General features: G+C 35.4%; 1 protein-coding gene across 5 annotated transcripts in view; it reads left to right on the top strand.

Moving 5' to 3' along the window:
• Positions 1 to 16,087, top strand: part of MPHOSPH9 (M-phase phosphoprotein 9) — a 47,795-nt gene extending 31,708 nt beyond the window's left edge. For 3 of the 5 annotated variants that reach the window (XM_038372862.2, XM_038372864.2, XM_043498479.1), the window contains 12 exons: positions 73 to 288; positions 3,065 to 3,112; positions 3,740 to 3,804; positions 6,945 to 7,046; positions 8,688 to 8,825; positions 9,648 to 9,823; positions 10,785 to 10,949; positions 11,298 to 11,418; positions 12,302 to 12,405; positions 13,339 to 13,589; positions 14,216 to 14,284; positions 15,430 to 16,087. In XM_038372862.2, the coding sequence (XP_038228790.1) occupies positions 73 to 288; positions 3,065 to 3,112; positions 3,740 to 3,804; positions 6,945 to 7,046; positions 8,688 to 8,825; positions 9,648 to 9,823; positions 10,785 to 10,949; positions 11,298 to 11,418; positions 12,302 to 12,405; positions 13,339 to 13,589; positions 14,216 to 14,284; positions 15,430 to 15,531 (1,557 nt within the window). In that variant the 3' untranslated portion in view covers positions 15,532 to 16,087. Of the gene's footprint in view, positions 1 to 72; positions 289 to 3,064; positions 3,113 to 3,739; positions 3,805 to 6,944; positions 7,047 to 8,687; positions 8,826 to 9,647; positions 9,824 to 10,784; positions 10,950 to 11,297; positions 11,419 to 12,301; positions 12,406 to 13,338; positions 13,590 to 14,215; positions 14,285 to 15,429 lie in introns of those variants that run through there. The other 2 variants (XM_043498480.1, XM_043498481.1) reach the window with 2 other exon arrangements.
• The last annotated feature ends 320 nt before the right edge of the window (positions 16,088 to 16,407 follow it).

A 16,407-nucleotide genomic window follows, 5' to 3' on the forward strand; every position in this document is an offset into this window, starting at 1 on the left:
TAATATTTAGAGACAAAATATGTTATGTAAATGTTTTAATGAACCTTGGGTTTTTTTGTTTTTTTTTTGTAGACAGATTGGCGAGAACGCTTTTATGCAGTCAGTAATGCTTCCAAAGTTTTGCAAGAACGTATTGAAGAAATGCATGCAAGTCATAAAGAGAAGGACAACACTATCAGCCGACTAAAATCTAGGCTTAAGGATCTAGAAGAAGCATTTGAAAAGGCTTACAAGCTGTCAGATAATAAAGATGCCAGGTTAAAGGAAGAAAATAAAATGTTTCAAGATGTAAGTGAGAAAATAATTAATAATGGTTTACAACTGCACAGTATTCCATGAACTGTAAAAGTCCTAGATGCTTTTGGAATAATGCTTAAAATTTACTGCAGCAAAATCTGTCTTAAGTGATCAGCCAAGGGACCAGGAAAATTCAGTCCTGTGGAGGTGGCAGTTAAATAAAGGTTTCAGAGTAGCAGCCGTGTTAGTCTGTATTCGCAAAAAGAAAAGGAGTACTTGTGGCACCTTAGAGACTAACAAATTTATTTGAGCATAAGCTTTTAGTTAAATAAAGGTTGAACTAGATTATACTAGAAATATAATAGATATTTTAAAATTGTTATTTAAGAGACCAAATTGTTTACTCAAATTGTTCATTTGTGCAGATTTGATTATTTTGTTGTTGTACGTACTAAGAGAAAAGAATATGTATAGCATAACTCATCTTGTAATTTTTATTACTTTTTAAATTGTTAGATTATTTTACTGAGATTATAGAGAAATTAAGTATTATTTATACCCTTCAAATCCAGATGGCTAAGTGTTGTTTTGCAACAGCAGGGAGACAGATCTCTAAAGACTCTGCCTACTCAGTTTCTTTTCTGTCTCCAGCAGTCAAATAGTGGTGCTAGCTTAGCTTACCATCTGTGTGTCTGGTAAAGTAACATTTTCTGAACTAATTTTAGAATAAGTTTCTCATTGATTTTTTTTTTTTTTTTTTTAAATTCACTGGGGATGAGCTGACTTTCTGTATTGTAACTCTTTGTGGTTCAGATTTTCTGTCCGACTGCAGACCAAATTAATAGAACCTTGCTCTCTGGCTTTTCGTTATTACTTTATATTAAAATTAATCTGTCTTTACAGAATGGGCGTTAGCAGTGTGAAAATGTATTGGGAGCTTTAGCTCCCTTTTTAGTATGGGATTCTGAAAAGTGCTCTGTGTTGGCCAAAATCTTTCCTTTTAAAGTGAGTGGGAAATTTGACCATTGACTTCACTGGGAGTAAAGCAAAGTCAGTACTGAGCACCTTTGAAAATCCCATCTTTGGTGGGTAAGTAATTTTTTGTTTCCTTTTTTCTGACTACTTTCTTGACATTTCTTTTATAAGAAGTTTTTATATTTTGTACTTTTAATAAAATTAGAAAAATCTAACATACTCCAAGCAGGGTAATGCTAAAGCACACAAGGTTTATTAGATAAGTCAACAAACTGTTAACATTATTTGTGCAAACAAAAAGGACTGCCAATATTTTAGAAATAAAGCGTTCTAGGGAAAATCTGATTTTCTGGACTTATTCAGTTTGTGTACTGTTATACATATGCCCCGAATATTTAAAAGTATGTCTGCCACTGGGAATTGGAAGAAAAAGTGAATTTAAAACTGAAACAGCTGTCAGCAATAAAAAGGGCTAACTCCTGAATAGAGACAACTATATTCATCAATAAACATGAATTCATAACGAACCACTCCCAAAATCATTTCTTTATATTGTTCAGTAATATTCTTCTAGGGTGAAAGACACCTCTCAAACCCTTTTTAAAGCTTCAGCTCAGCAAAGCACTGGATCTGAGGGCTTTAAATATGTCTTAAATGGTGTAGATGTTCTTGCAAGCATCCTGCTCAGTGGTGATTTTTCACCCATTATGAATGAGGAAATCCATATTAAATATTTTTTTAGGTGTTGTTGGTCCCAATCTTGCAAATTGTTCTGCATTTGTGCATAGCCCCATTGACTTTAATGAAGCTCCATAGTTAGGCAGAGGTGCCTGTGTGCAAAATAGTTTGCAGGATGGTGGTTGTAGTCAGAAAATTGCTCTATGTTAAATGACTTGGGTCCACATCCTGCAAACTCTGACTCCCACAGTTAAGTTCATGGGTCTGCAGGATCTGACTCATAATTCTTTCCATATTAATTTTGTTCAGTTTACATTAAAAAAATTTTTCATTTTTATTCAGCCTTTAGTCAGTTTTATGGCCCAGACTCAAATATTACATTTTCTGGATTGCAAATACTCCAAGGGACTATGTGTATTAAGAAAACCTGTTTCCATTGGATTTTTTCTGTGTGTGTAAATTTTCAATAGATCGTAAAGCTTCATAAAACAAAAGTTTAACAAACCCTAAAGTTCAGGCATAACTGATTTGTCAGTATGTTTTCAATTTTTTGCCTCAAGTAAACTATTCATCAGTTCGAATAATTTCTACATGTTTAAATCTTAATAGTCAAGATAGTGCAAGGGACAATGAGTTGAACAGAGGGTGAGGGGATGTAAGGTGCCTCCTTACTTCTGTATGCTCTTCCTGGGGCCCAGCGCTGGAAGGAAAGCAGCCTTCATGCAACTTGTACTTCCTCTCCACTCATGTGCAGGTGGGCTGGTGCAGGCAACCAAGAAATGCTTGGCTTATTGCTCAGGTGTGCCACCCACTGGCACAGAGGTTGAAATAGTCTGTAGACATAGACCAATAGCAAACTGGTGTACTAACCCACCAGAGCAAATGGGCAGCCAAGGAGAGAAGTTTGACTCTCTTAAGTCACAATTCCTTCATGTGTCTTCACCTTACATTTACAATCAGAAATATACAGTCTAGCCTTACCGTAGTGTAAGGGAGCAAATATGCTATAATTCTTATTTTGCTTGTAGCTAAATGGCTTAAACTTAGTTTTTGAAATTGGTCTTTTGCTTTAGGTCAATAACTTTAAAAGAAATTAAAATGCATATGAAATTATAAGAGTTTAGTTTTCCATTATGTTTTAATTTTACTACTTGCAGTTTTTTTTTTCTTTTAGCTTCTGGGAGAATATGAATCTCTTGGAAAAGAACATGAAAGAGTAAAGGTAAGTAGGCATGGATTAATTATATTTTAAAAACTTTTGAGTAAAAATCTTTGTATAGTTTTTTTTTTATATATATATATATATATATATATATATATATATATATATATATATATATATATATATATATATATATATATAATTTTTAACAGAGTGACAGTACTGGAATGTCCAGATATCCAACTATAAGTGAGAGGATAATATTTGAATCAAAGGAACTAAAGGCAGGGAAAAGTTTGAACAGCCACAGTATTCAGCCCAGATATATCACCATGGCACAGAAATACATATTAATTGAATATTTTAAGTAATTTAAAAAAGGATTACAGAGATGAATCCATATATTTTAACGAACGGCTTCATAGTATGTTTGCAGTCTCAAAGAAGGAGGAAGAGCATGGAGTTTAGAGTACATCAGATGAAGGAAATCTTACTGTTTATATGATATTCTAATCATAGGCAACAAGGGTTTTGCAAAGTCAAATTGAAGTCTAAGGATTTTTTTTTTTACACAACTCCTTTCAAATAAAAAGGTGACACACCTAATTTTTCAATATAGGTAAGTTACTCATTTTTTCCCTTATAAAGTGTCTGCACTTGTTACTTTTTTCTTTGTGTATTTTATAGGATACATTGAATGCAACTGAAAATAAATTGCTTGATGCAAATACCCAGATTTCTGATTTGAAAAGGTAAAATGTGAAAGCATCTTAGTACTATCTTAATAATGTGAATCTAGGTTATAACGCATTTAGCATTTAATCCTTGATAATGAAAATTATTGCAGATCTTTAGAAGCAGTTGCAATTTGTAAAATTAATGAAGCACCTTTGTACAGATATTGAATAATTTTATGTTACGTTGCACAAATTATAAGAGCCTACTTATTTTACAACACTTTAAACATTTTTTTCTCATCAGGACCTCTTCCCAATTTGGAATGAATGGGTTGTGTCTCTTCTTTCTGTTGTCACTCAGTTCAGCCAATCCACTTGTCAAGCTTTTCATGCCAGAGTTCTCTCCTCAAAAGCCCTCATCATCAGCCTACCAGTCTTTGTTCTGGTTTTCAGGAATGTGGATGCTGACAGGAATTTGCAGTTCAAGATTATGGCACCTAGGCACAAATAAAAACAGGAAAGTGTTCCATTTATAGAGCAGGAATAATACCTCCTGTGGCTGTCCCTCCTGCTATCTAGACCTCTCTCCTGGCTGATAGAACTGCAATCCATTGAATTTACACTTTCTGGATATGCATCAGGCAGGACACATGACCATCAAGGGATGAATGTCAGGGCCAAAGTCCAGCCAGTATTGTGCATGGGTACAGACTGCTGAAAGTCTGTCTCGTATTTCTCAACAGTTTCCTTGCAAGCCTGCTAAATGGAGCATTCAGGGAGGCTGGCAGGGGAAGAGGGACTTTACTCTGGGAAAGCTCTAGTATAGGCCCCACAGGATCTATTTGAGCTGACTTCTCTTGGTATATGACTCACTGTGTTTCTCTTTTGTGGGTATGTGTTGTCATCCCTTCCCTCCCCATGTCCATTTGAGCATCTGGAGTCTCACTGTTCATAAATCAGAAAGGTCAGGAGAGATGGGGAAATTACAATTTTTCATGTACTTTTTTGTTTGTTGTTTTTCACAGTGTCACTCTTAAGATGGTCACCAGTTTCATCGCCTAGTCAATTCTAGATTTCATTGTTGCTAAGCCATTAACCTTCCATTGCTTTGTCTAAAGCCAGACTAGCCAAAGAGAGAGAATTTGGGACCATTTTCGGTGTTGTCATGGCCCTTTTATATATTTGTATAATTTGCAGGTTTTTAGGAAGCCAAAATCCTTATTTATTTTGTTCTGGGCCCAAAAAAAAGGGGGAAGAAGGCCTCCTGCTTAAGCTTTGAATTTACTTGTCAATCAAGAAAGTATACATTATTAAGCATTTGAGAGTTTTAAGACCAGAAAGGATATAGAGACATCCCAAGCTGACATGGTGTCCACCTGTCTAAAAGAAACTTACTGGTCATTTACCTGGCATCTATCTACACTATTTTTTAGGTATTGCTCTGAAGATTGAGGAGCCTTTGCCATTCTTGTATTCTATGTTCCGAGAGCAGGAGTCGGGGCAGTTCAGTCTAGTATTTCTTTTGCTTTGTCTGTTGTCTGGTTCTGTGAACTGCTGGGGCATAGACCATTCCAGATTTGGGGGAACCTTAATGGAAAAGGATATTTTGTTTTCCTATCTGAAAACTGTATTTCTCTGATGGATCCCAGTGAAACTTTTTGCGGTTACTTTAGGTGGATAACTACCACCTTCTTACAGCATGGGAGAGCCTTGTCTTTGCCCCCTAGACTTTAGGAAAGCCTCCCCAATTACTGGCTGTTGGCAACACAAGTCTTCTGCTCTGGGCTCTACAACCCCCTCTCCCAATGCAGGCTAGCAATTTCACACACCCCACTTTGATACACTTGAGTGCCCAACCCTTTATTGATTGGACACCCACAGTCTACACTGATCTGCTGCCTCCATGGAGCAGTGCACCTCAGTTCACCATTCTCCTTAGCACAAAGGACTTTAAATAAAATTCAGTTTGGTTTTACATCTAACAGAGTTTGAGATAGGGATTCAAATAAAAGCAAGTATAAAGGTTTGGGAACATAAGGATACAAGTGTAAAAAAAAGTATACAAAATCTATAGCTTATACTTATTAACAAGTTACTTTCCTGTCTAATACTGTATTTCTCACCCAATGGTCAGTCCTTGCCACGTTTGTCCAGTTCAGGAAGCTACGATCCACCTTTAATGAGACAGCTCCCACTTCTGCTGGCAGAGTATCTTCTCTGTAATAGAACAAATCTTGTGCCCTTTCCCGAGGGGATTCCTTTATTCAGAGACTCTTCCTGGAGTTCTTTTGTCTTTACAAAGCCTGCACCTGGTCCAGATAGTAACCATAGGGCTGGCTTCACAGATGTCTATTGTTCCCAGTGTTGATTGAGTTAGCTCTGAAACCTGCCTCGCCTCCTGTGACAAATTCAACAGTTTTGAAACCTAATATTCTGCATTTTACGTATCTCTTAAATTATTTCCCTTACAAACATTTCACAGTAATCATGACAATCAGCTAGTTCCTAACTTTCAGCAGAGACCACACACAAGCTCTTTGATGAAATATTGAGAAATGGTTGGACACAGAGGTAATATACATGCCTGGGCATGTCTGTGTCACAGTCCCCCAGTTTAGAAGCCCACCAGGTTTTGGCTTTTTCACTTTAACTCTGATTTGCAGGTTTAATAGAATTCTTGCTAAGGTTTGGTTAATTGAAGGTGTGGGCTACTTTATGGGGGAAGGCGGGTGAAAGGGGAGAGCTATAATGTGAAAAGTCTGAACAGCAGGCTGGATGAGTTACCTTAGTGACATGTGAGATGAAGATCAGAATGGGGGAGCTCTTTATAGAAATCCACCTTTTCAAGGAGGAAAAGAGATTTTTTTTTTCTTCCTTTTGGTGAAGCTAATTTTAAAAAAATAGACTTCATTCAGCTAGAACCCATGTAACCTTATTAGTATTTTTTAAATGGTTTTACACGTGGATGGAATTATTCCAGGGCAACATATTTTTTTCTTGCCCTCCATTCATGTTGTTTAACTTCTGATTTGACAGAGCTTGGAATCATATACAGTGAAGTATCTTTACATACTGGTTACGCTCCTTCCACCTAAACTCCACTAAGGACATATATTAAAAAATCCCTATATTTTAATACTGTGTAAGATCTAATAACACTATCTTAAACTTCTTTTTAACCTCCTTATAATATGTCTTCATTACTTCTGCATTAGAACAATTTCAAAACTCGAAGCTCAGATCAAGCAGGTAGAACATGAAAATATGTTGAAACTCCGTCACATTACTGAAAGTCATTTAAGAACATCTCATGCCAAGTAAGTGAATATTCTATCATGTGAAAAAGTGGGTGATGTGTTTTATTGAGCAGTTTGTCTGTTTTGGCTAAAAATGGGTTATCTAATGGTAGACTGTAGCAGTTGAAGGACGTTACATAATCTAGCATATTATATGCCAGGAAATGATTAAAAGATCAAATAAAAAATATTGGCGTCCAGTTTTGCAAGCTTTACCTGTACAATCCTTACTCTCATAAGTGGTTTCAGTTACTTCATTGGGATTACTTAAATGAGTAGAGATTACCCTTGTGAGTAAAGGTACACAGTAGGAAGCATAAGATCTGAACCTGCAATTGGACTGTAAAGGCTCCATGTTACTGTACCTTTAATACTTTGAATCAGAAAGGTGTACGCGACTCTTTAAATTTTTTAAAATAACATTTTACAAGTGTCACTTACATTTATGTGGAAATTAGAGTGTAAATTTTGCTAGAAGAAGGGAAAAATTGCGGTGTGCCTGCTTTGCTCCTTTGATGTATAAAGCAGGCCTCAAAAAAGTTTTACTTTCATCCATTTTTTTAAATAATAGAAATATTAGATCATGACTTCCTGTTTGTTTCAATTTAATACTTTTATTTGGTGTTGTGGTGTGCACTGCATGTTAATCTAATGCATATGTTTTAGGACTCTCCATTGGTATGTACATTCTGATATAGAAGTACTTCAGAGAACCAAGGTGATCAGTGATAGCAGTATTTTCTTGGATCTCAAAATTTTTCTATTAAGGAACTTCAGAAATGTACCAAATAGCAACTGGAGGAATAGTTTCTATTGAAGACTAGTTGAATAGCTAGAAAATGCGGATGCCTTCAAAATAGGAAAAATGGAGAGACTTAAACATTATGAGACAGATTTTTTCCCCCACTGGTGTGTAGGGAAGAGGTGCAATTTGCTGAAGCCAATGTAGAACTGGGGATGAAATCAGGCCTTGTAAACTGATAGCACACCTAGAGAGAGCATCATTCCATTTAAACTCACAGCAGGATAGATATAAAGAAATATCATTACTGTTCTTGGTATTGTGTGAATGATATGCTGTTATTCTAATTTTTGGGTACTTTTTAGTGAATCTATATATAAAATCACTTTTTTTGGTATTTCTAATCTGTAATTTTTCAATTGAAAATAGTTGGTGGCCTCTATTCATTAGTCCTCTGTATTATCAGTTGTCCTCTTTCTTTTAAGAAATATATAGGATGAGACAAAAGAGAGGTAAAGAGTTGGAGGCTTTAAACCAACAGATTCACCTTAGGTACAATTATATCTTAGTTTTGTAAAATTCATTCATAATCTTTGAGAAGAAGAAAACTTGGTATCTGGCATTTGAAGTCAGAAAAGCAAGTGTTTCTGTACAGAAGTATAGATCTGTGGAAAATACTGCCTTCTAAAACTACATTATAAATAATTGATGAAATTTGAGAGTGTGTTTTTTTTCTTTCAGTTAAAACATTCACTTTTTAAAAAGGTACTTATTTCTCCAAATATTTACAAATTTGTAATTGTGTGTTGGAATGTAAGGTCTTTTCTCTCTTTGGCTAGTATAAGTGCTATTTTTTTTTTTTTAATTTCAAAACCAAAACTTCAAGCGTTTCATAATTCTGAAGCTTTTCACTCCTATAGCAAGCTGACAGTTTCTGATGTAAACAGACGGAAGTGGTTGATACCAGGAGCAGAGTATTCAATCTTCACAGGCCAACCTTTAGAAAATCAAGAGAGCATTATGGATAATAGACTAGAGGAAACCTACATTCCTTCTAGGTAAGAGAGCTTCCTGTAACCACCACCACCCTCCACTCTGATGTAGTGGAGAATCAGAGCAGTTGTATCTAAGAAATATATGTATGCAATTATTTTAAAAATAATTTTCTCTAAAATTGACTGTTCTGAGTTTTGTGCTTGTATTTATTTACTAACATTCTAAAGTATTTATCTATTGCCTGAAGTGCTGTGTATGTTTTGAAAGAACCTACTAATCTAGTGTGAAACAGGCAGGGACTTCCTTATCTCTCGAAGGTCTTTTGGCCCTTGAAGGGACCTAGTAGGTATGTCTTGTTCACTGACTAACTGCCATTGTCTTTATGCCCTCTGGAGTGTTCCACTTCAGTTCCTTGGTCAGCAAAGGAGTTCTCTGTCAGAATTGCACTGGCATGGTTGGTTGCAGCTCTGCTGGTTCTGCAGACTTCAGTTTTGATGAGGATGTCACTCTGTCTTTTTAGTAGATTTCCTTGTTCCTTGTACATTCCTCAGTCTCTGTCAGGGTATATTTGGTTTTAAGATTTTGCAGAGTTGATGTTTGAAAAGTTCTAGCTTACCAAACGTCACTCATTTCCACTATTGCTCAGATTTGGGGGCTCAAATCACCCTGTAACTAATATTTAGAAGTCAGAGGTTTCTGGATGAAATAAAGAACATGATAAGAATTTCCATTTGGATTGTTATAAGGTGACACAATACTTTTCACCAACAAACTGTAAAGTATTAAATTCATTTCTGTGCGAGTATAACTCTCGGTTGACATTTGGATAGCCTATTTACAGTATAAAATCTTGGTTCCTCATATGCTGCTTTCATATATTTAAGGCACCATTCTCCTCCTGAGAAGGACCCTTCACAAGAAGACTCTTTAACAAATGTAATGGCAAAAAAAGAAAATGAGGCACCAGACACACCAATCATGAAAGCCTTTAAGGAACTTGAAGAGGGAAAAGCATTTAAAAGTTGGGGCACGCAGACAGAAAAAGAAGACACTTCAACTAGTAAATTTATTTATATTCTTGGATTTGTCTTGACTTGCATCCTCAAATCACATGTCTTCCCCCTCCCGCCCCCCTTTTGTTTTCAAGGATTAAAATTAGTCTGGCTCAGGTGAAAAGGGTAAAAATAGTTAATAGCTTTGCAAACTTTTGTGAAGTGTCTTTGTGTATCCTAAAACAATGCTCTGTAGTTTGCCAAACAAAACCTGAAATAATAAAGCCAGCTGACTTGTTTAAAATAGTAGGAATGCAAAAAATTCTCTATAGCATCATACTGGTTCATCTAATTCAGTGTCCTTTCTCTAGGGGAAATTTTATATACACTGAGGATTAAGAAAGTTCCTGCTGTCTTTGCACCCACCTTTGTTTTATTGTAGTGTAACGTCTAAATGTTGGCATGGAAGCTGGCATGTATTATATAACTGAGTAGATTTAATCTCTTCCTCTATGGTGCTGGAGTTGCAGGTGCTCAGTACCTCTTCACATCAGGCCTTTATTACTCAGGAGCCAAAAATATGTATTTAGGAGCCTAAATTCAAGCACCTAGGTTTGAAAACTTAGGTCCTGTTCTAACTCGTCTCTCAAGATACTTGTGCTACCCTGCTTTCTGTCTCCTGTTTCTATTAAGCCTGTACTATTTCTCACTAGCTCAGACTTGTCCTGTTTACCTTCACTTTAAACTCAGTTCTCCTCTTTTATATCTGTGCTGCAGAACAGCTCTCCTCATAGGTCAAGTTAACATCTTACTTCAGTGAATATCAAATATTGATCAATTTCTAGTGGGGACAGGATTTAAGCATGTACAGCTGGTTAGTATAACACAAACCTACTGATATGGGAACAGCTGAGATGGAACAAGTACCGGTTTGAGTACAGTAGGTTACATGGGGACTGAGTGAAGGAGAATCCCCAATATCCTGTGTAATATAAATGTTAACTTTTTTATATGTTTGCTTTGTTACAGAAACATCAAATCGACGTCAAACTGTTGGATTTAATGAAAGCACTTTTAGTGCCAATCAGTCCCCAGAGAAATGCAGAGATCAACAAAGATCAAAAAGATATAGCTCACCTAGTGGGCAGAGGTCATCATCCCTCCCACCTTCAAACAGGAAGGCAAACACTCCAAGTAAGCATTTTTGTGTACAGGGTTATTGTGTCACTTTAAAATGCAATGTATTTAAATACCATAAGGTTGTGTTACAAACAGCTGAAGGTAGGAAATTTAAAAGTTACAATTCTCACACTGTTATGGATTTTCTGAAAAAAGGATTGCATACATGAGTTACAGAATATGTGAAAGCTGTAACCTTACTATCATTTGTCAGTGTGTGACACATACTTTATGTGATTTGAACAGACAATATTTCACGGAGAAATTTGAAAATAATTCTTTAAGACTTGGGATCAAATTGTATTAAGAAAAACTATTTAAATAGAAAAAGCGTTAGGTACTTAAATCTTTTCTCCTCTGCAGCAAGAAGAGAAATAATGCTGGCACCAATGTCAGTGACATACAGCCCAAAACGATCTCCAAGAGAAAACCTGTCTCCGGGATTTAGCCACTTGCTTGGCAAAAACGAAAACACAATGACTAGGTACACATTTGTAAAATTTAATTTTGGAGCGGGGTTTATTTTCTGATAGTAGTTACCCAATTTATGGGCTTGATTCAGCATACCCATACTTTTGTGAATAGTTCTTACTCATGGCGGTAGTCTTATCACATTTAATGTGAAATACTCATATGAGAGAGGCCTGGTCACTTAAGTAAGGGTTTGCATGATTGGGACATATATCTGAAGTCAAGTTTGCTTTTTGAAATAGAGGAAGAATAATCTTGGATTCCCCCCAGTTAGCATTCACCAAGGTGATAATTCAGGTATATCATATTTGATGGAATAATATTGACAGGGAAAAGACTGTAGAGGCATTGTCTTATGTCTACACAGAGTAAATCTGGGTCAGTATGCAGGGATATAAGTGATGCCTTAAAGAATGGGTAAAAGAAAGTAAATATTTAGAGCTCTTTTTCACTCCCCCATAGAAACCTGTGTGGAGACTAAACTTGCTACTGAAACAAAGGGTTCTCTTTTTATAGTAAGCTGGATATCCTGTTTGGCAGAGCTGCAGAGACAGCATTCTGATTCTGGAGGTGGGGGACAGGGCAGGCATACGTAAGGAGGAGGATAAGAAAAGTTCAGCATCACTCTTAAGTGTAACATTAAAGTGCTCTTGAGAATGGGAGTCAGGCCTCTTCCTTTAGAAAGAAATACTTTGCATGATTCAAGGCCTTTGATATAGGAAACCAAAGAACCTGAGGGTGGGGTTGTAATTAGGAGAATCCAGAGGGATCCCATTTTCCATTGAAGAGGAAATTGTTTTTAATATGTAAAAAGTATAAAAAGAGACAATTTTTTATAATAGGTATTTCTAACAAGTAGTTGTCTCTTCTACACCCCTCCCCTCATCATTCTGTAGATTCAGTATACTTCTGGATGATTTGGAAACTGCTCCTACCTCTACATTACAACATCGCAATCCAAGAAAACAACTCCAGTTTCTTTCAATAGATGATATAGAAGGTAATTTGTCAGAATGGGCAGAATTATGATTTTTTTTTTTCATCCTCCTAAAGGGAACTCTTTTTCTCCACATAGCTTCCACCGACTAGATAGGAGGAATCATGACATTTTTCTAATAAAGCTCTATCATTTATTTTGCATTAAATAAATGCAATAGTAATATTGCTTGTAGCAGTAGAAAATTACTATTATTACAGTAAATATTTAATTTTTATGCACAAACAATAGAATAACAAATAATCCAACTGAAAAATAAGAAAGGAAATACATTTTCTAATTTAGTTAAGCAATGTATATATTAAAAGGAACCATGTCATTGTGTGTATTCAATATCCTTAATGAAGGTTCTGTTACTAAGTGTTGCATACAAATAGTGAAGGGTAATTTATAATAATAAAGCTAGTTAATTTAAATTTTTTAAATAGTTGGATGAAAACATTATTTTTAATCATTTTAATTAAAATATTGAATGTATATCATTTTATATTTCATTTTAAATTTTTAATATTTTTAATATTCAATCATGTTTTTAATTCTTTAACTATAATATAAAGAGTGGTCTGAAGCTACGGTGAAATATGTTTCATTACCTGTATTAAATATTCTGGTTTAATATTGTAGTAAATTATTTTGTTGTAAATCTGAGATAACTAAGGTCTTGACTCATCAACAGCAACTAATCAATATTGCATAACTTCTAGCTAAGTTTAGCTTCATCTTGAAAGAATTCTGATAATATCATGAGGCATAATTAAATACATTAGTAAGTTTGTAGTGAAAGCTTCAAGTGTGAATTTTTGTGCCTTTGTCTGTGTCCTACAGAATCACAGTGATTCATTGCTTTTTCTATGGTTCACTTTGTTCTGTTATGTATAATACATTATATATAATAGAAAATTTAAAAAAATAAACAGCACTTTCATCTTTTCATAGGAAGGCAGCATTCAGCTAAAGGCATTGACAGCTGTGTTAAACATAGTTCTTGCACTGAATCTTTGCACACTGGGATGAAGAAAGGAACTGCGGCATCTGGTTGGGAAGAGAGGAATATACCACACAAAAATGAACAAAGTATTCCTCCACCAGTAGTAGTTTATGATGATGATTTCAAGTATACATCAAGAATTAAGACATTGGCTGAAACTGAGAGACTTTTTGATGAACTCACACAAGAAAAGCAACAGGTAAAAACCGTTTTTCCCTAAATATATGAATAAATGCTGAATGCATCCGATGAAGTGAGCTGTAGCTCACGAAAGCTTACGCTCAAATAAATTTGTTAGCTTCTAAGGTGCCACAAGTATTCCTTTTCTTTTTGTATAAGAGAGAGGCTAGTGAGACAGCCAGATAGCTGCACTATGCCTGGCTCAAACCAATTCAAAGTTCCCAGAATTGCTCTGACAATGCATCGTCTTCCTTACACAGTAAACTTCTGATACTCCAGTCTTTTGACTCTTCTAAGCAAAATCATATTCTGCAATTGAGCAGACAAATGGGGATAGAGGGTCTGAGGTGAATTTATTTTGCAACAAGCCAAGATTTAAACTAGCCTTTCAGAGATGAAAGGTTTGTGCATTAAACTATTCCAGCACCAAATTAGAGTGCTCTCTTCTTCAAAGGGATGTTTGTGAGGGTGGGCAGGAGTACACATAATTACATATTATGGGACATATTATATAGCTACACAATATCTAAACAACTACACTGCACATATATCTCTAACCTATCCCTGACTTTCTTGGAGATTAAAGATTAGATAGTTTTATACTGGCTCTTTAATTTACAGCTGCGATATTTTGTGTGTTACTAGATTGAGGCTGCATTGAGTCGAATTCCTGGTAGTGGGGGAAGAACAACCTTACAAGCAAGATTAAACCAGGTGAAAACACTTATTTCTGTGTATCTGACTATTTTTTTCAGTTAATCTCCCAATACTGGAAGTTCAATCTGTATTCTCTGTTTTGCTACAGAATAAGGTATGGTTTAGTGGATTGTAACAGGAGCTTTTCCATACAACTCTACAGTGCCCATGAATTGGTTTGAATCTTTAGCTTTTATGGAAATTGTTTGCCAGTTATCGCGATGTCTTAGGACTAAATTAAGAAATGATGGAGAGTGTTAATTAGATTCAGTTAAAATCATTTAGAACTATTGATATGTGAAGTTGTTGTAAATTAGTGCAGTGGTTTTCAACCTTTTTTTTCAGTTGCGGATCCCTACAATATTTCAAAAGGAGGTGTGGACCCCTTTAGAAATCTTAGACATAGTCTGCGGACCCCCATAGCTCTGTGGACCACAAGTTGAAAACCACTGTTCTATGGCAACGACAACCTTTCGCGGAATCCTTAGACATAGTCCACGGACCCCAGATTGTAAACCACTGAGTTATAATACAGTAGAATCTCAGTTATGAACACCTCGGGAATGGAGGTTGTTCGTAACTCTAAACAAAACGTTATCGTTGTTCTTCAAAAAGTTTACAACTGAACATTGACTTAACACAGCTTTGAAGCTTTATTATGCAGAAGAAAAAGGCTGCTTTCCTCCCGTTTTTTTAGTAGTTTACGTTTAATACAGTACTGTACTGTAATTGCGTGTGTGTGTGTGTATGTGTGCGCGTGTCTCTGCTGCTGCCTGACTGCATACTTCTGGTTCCAAATGAGGTGTGTGCTTGACTGGTCAGTTTGTAACTCTGATGTTCATAACTCTGAGGTTCTACTGTATATCTACACAACAAATGAAAGTATAGTGGTAGCTCAGGTAGGCACATGCATGCTAGCTTTAATCTAGCTAGCACAAGGAACAATAGTAGTGAGGATATGGCAGCACAGACTTCAGTGCAGGCTAGCTGTCTGAGTACATACTCAGGTAAACAAGAGTCCTGGTGCTAGTGGAAAGCTGTTAATGTATCAGAAAAGACACTGATGGAAAATGGGGACAGTACCAATATATTACTTTTAGAAGGACCATTGTTTGTAACTGTATGATATTGAATGTATTATCTTTTTCAAATGTTTTCTTTAGGAAGCCTTGGAAGATCGCTTGGAAAGGATTAATAGAGATTTGGGCTCAATCCGTATGACACTGAAAAGATTTCATGTTTTACATACCTCAGCAAATCTTTGAGACTTGTATCTATTAAATTCAGATATGCTTTTGTTTGCACTAATGTATAATTATGCACTCAGCAAATGCAATTTGTTTTATATTTTTGTAAACTCTCAATAGTAGTTTTACAACCATGTTATCCTTTACACACAGCAATATTTTGTACTTCAAATAGCCACATATATTTAAACATATTTTCTTACACTTGAGAAATCAATCTGTTAATCGTGTATTTTACTATTTAAAAAAAATGTGAATTATTTTTAAATAGTGTATAAGAATTCAGTTTATAATAAGGAAGTAAAGTGAGGCAGCTTGTTTTCTGAACAAAATCATGTTGTAATCCTTTTGCAGTTCATTTTGCTCACCATTTTTATAGAGATTAATATCTACATTGTAAATAATAGGTACTATGACATTTTGAACTTTTATATTATGCGGAAAGCAACACAAAGCTTCTGTGGTGAATATAACTACAAGCATATGATAAACACCTTTTATTTAAAATATTGTAGCTTTGTTTTTAATTTGTTGTTATGACATGTCTTAAATAAATGCATATCGCAAACTGGAATTCTATTAAATATCCATTTGTATAAATGCATAGAAAGTAGTTATACAAACTGAATATTTTTTTTTCAAAATCGTATTTCTTGTGTGATTGGGTGAGGATATTACAGAGCCACGTGAATTAAAAATTATTTCTTTAGTGTTTAGACTTACTAATTAATTTAGAATCCTGTTGGAAATATTCAGGGCCAAATTCTGTTCCATGCCATCTCGTCTTGCCCTCATATATCTCAGTGTTTGGTAAATAAGAACTCCCTTCCCAAGAGGCTTGGAGAGGGAAAAGTATACGGAGCTCTTCAAGTTTTTAGGGCTTGCACAAACTGT

Source organism: Dermochelys coriacea, chromosome 15, assembly GCF_009764565.3.
Source record: "Dermochelys coriacea isolate rDerCor1 chromosome 15, rDerCor1.pri.v4, whole genome shotgun sequence".
NCBI classification, from domain to species: Eukaryota; Metazoa; Chordata; order Testudines; family Dermochelyidae; genus Dermochelys; species Dermochelys coriacea.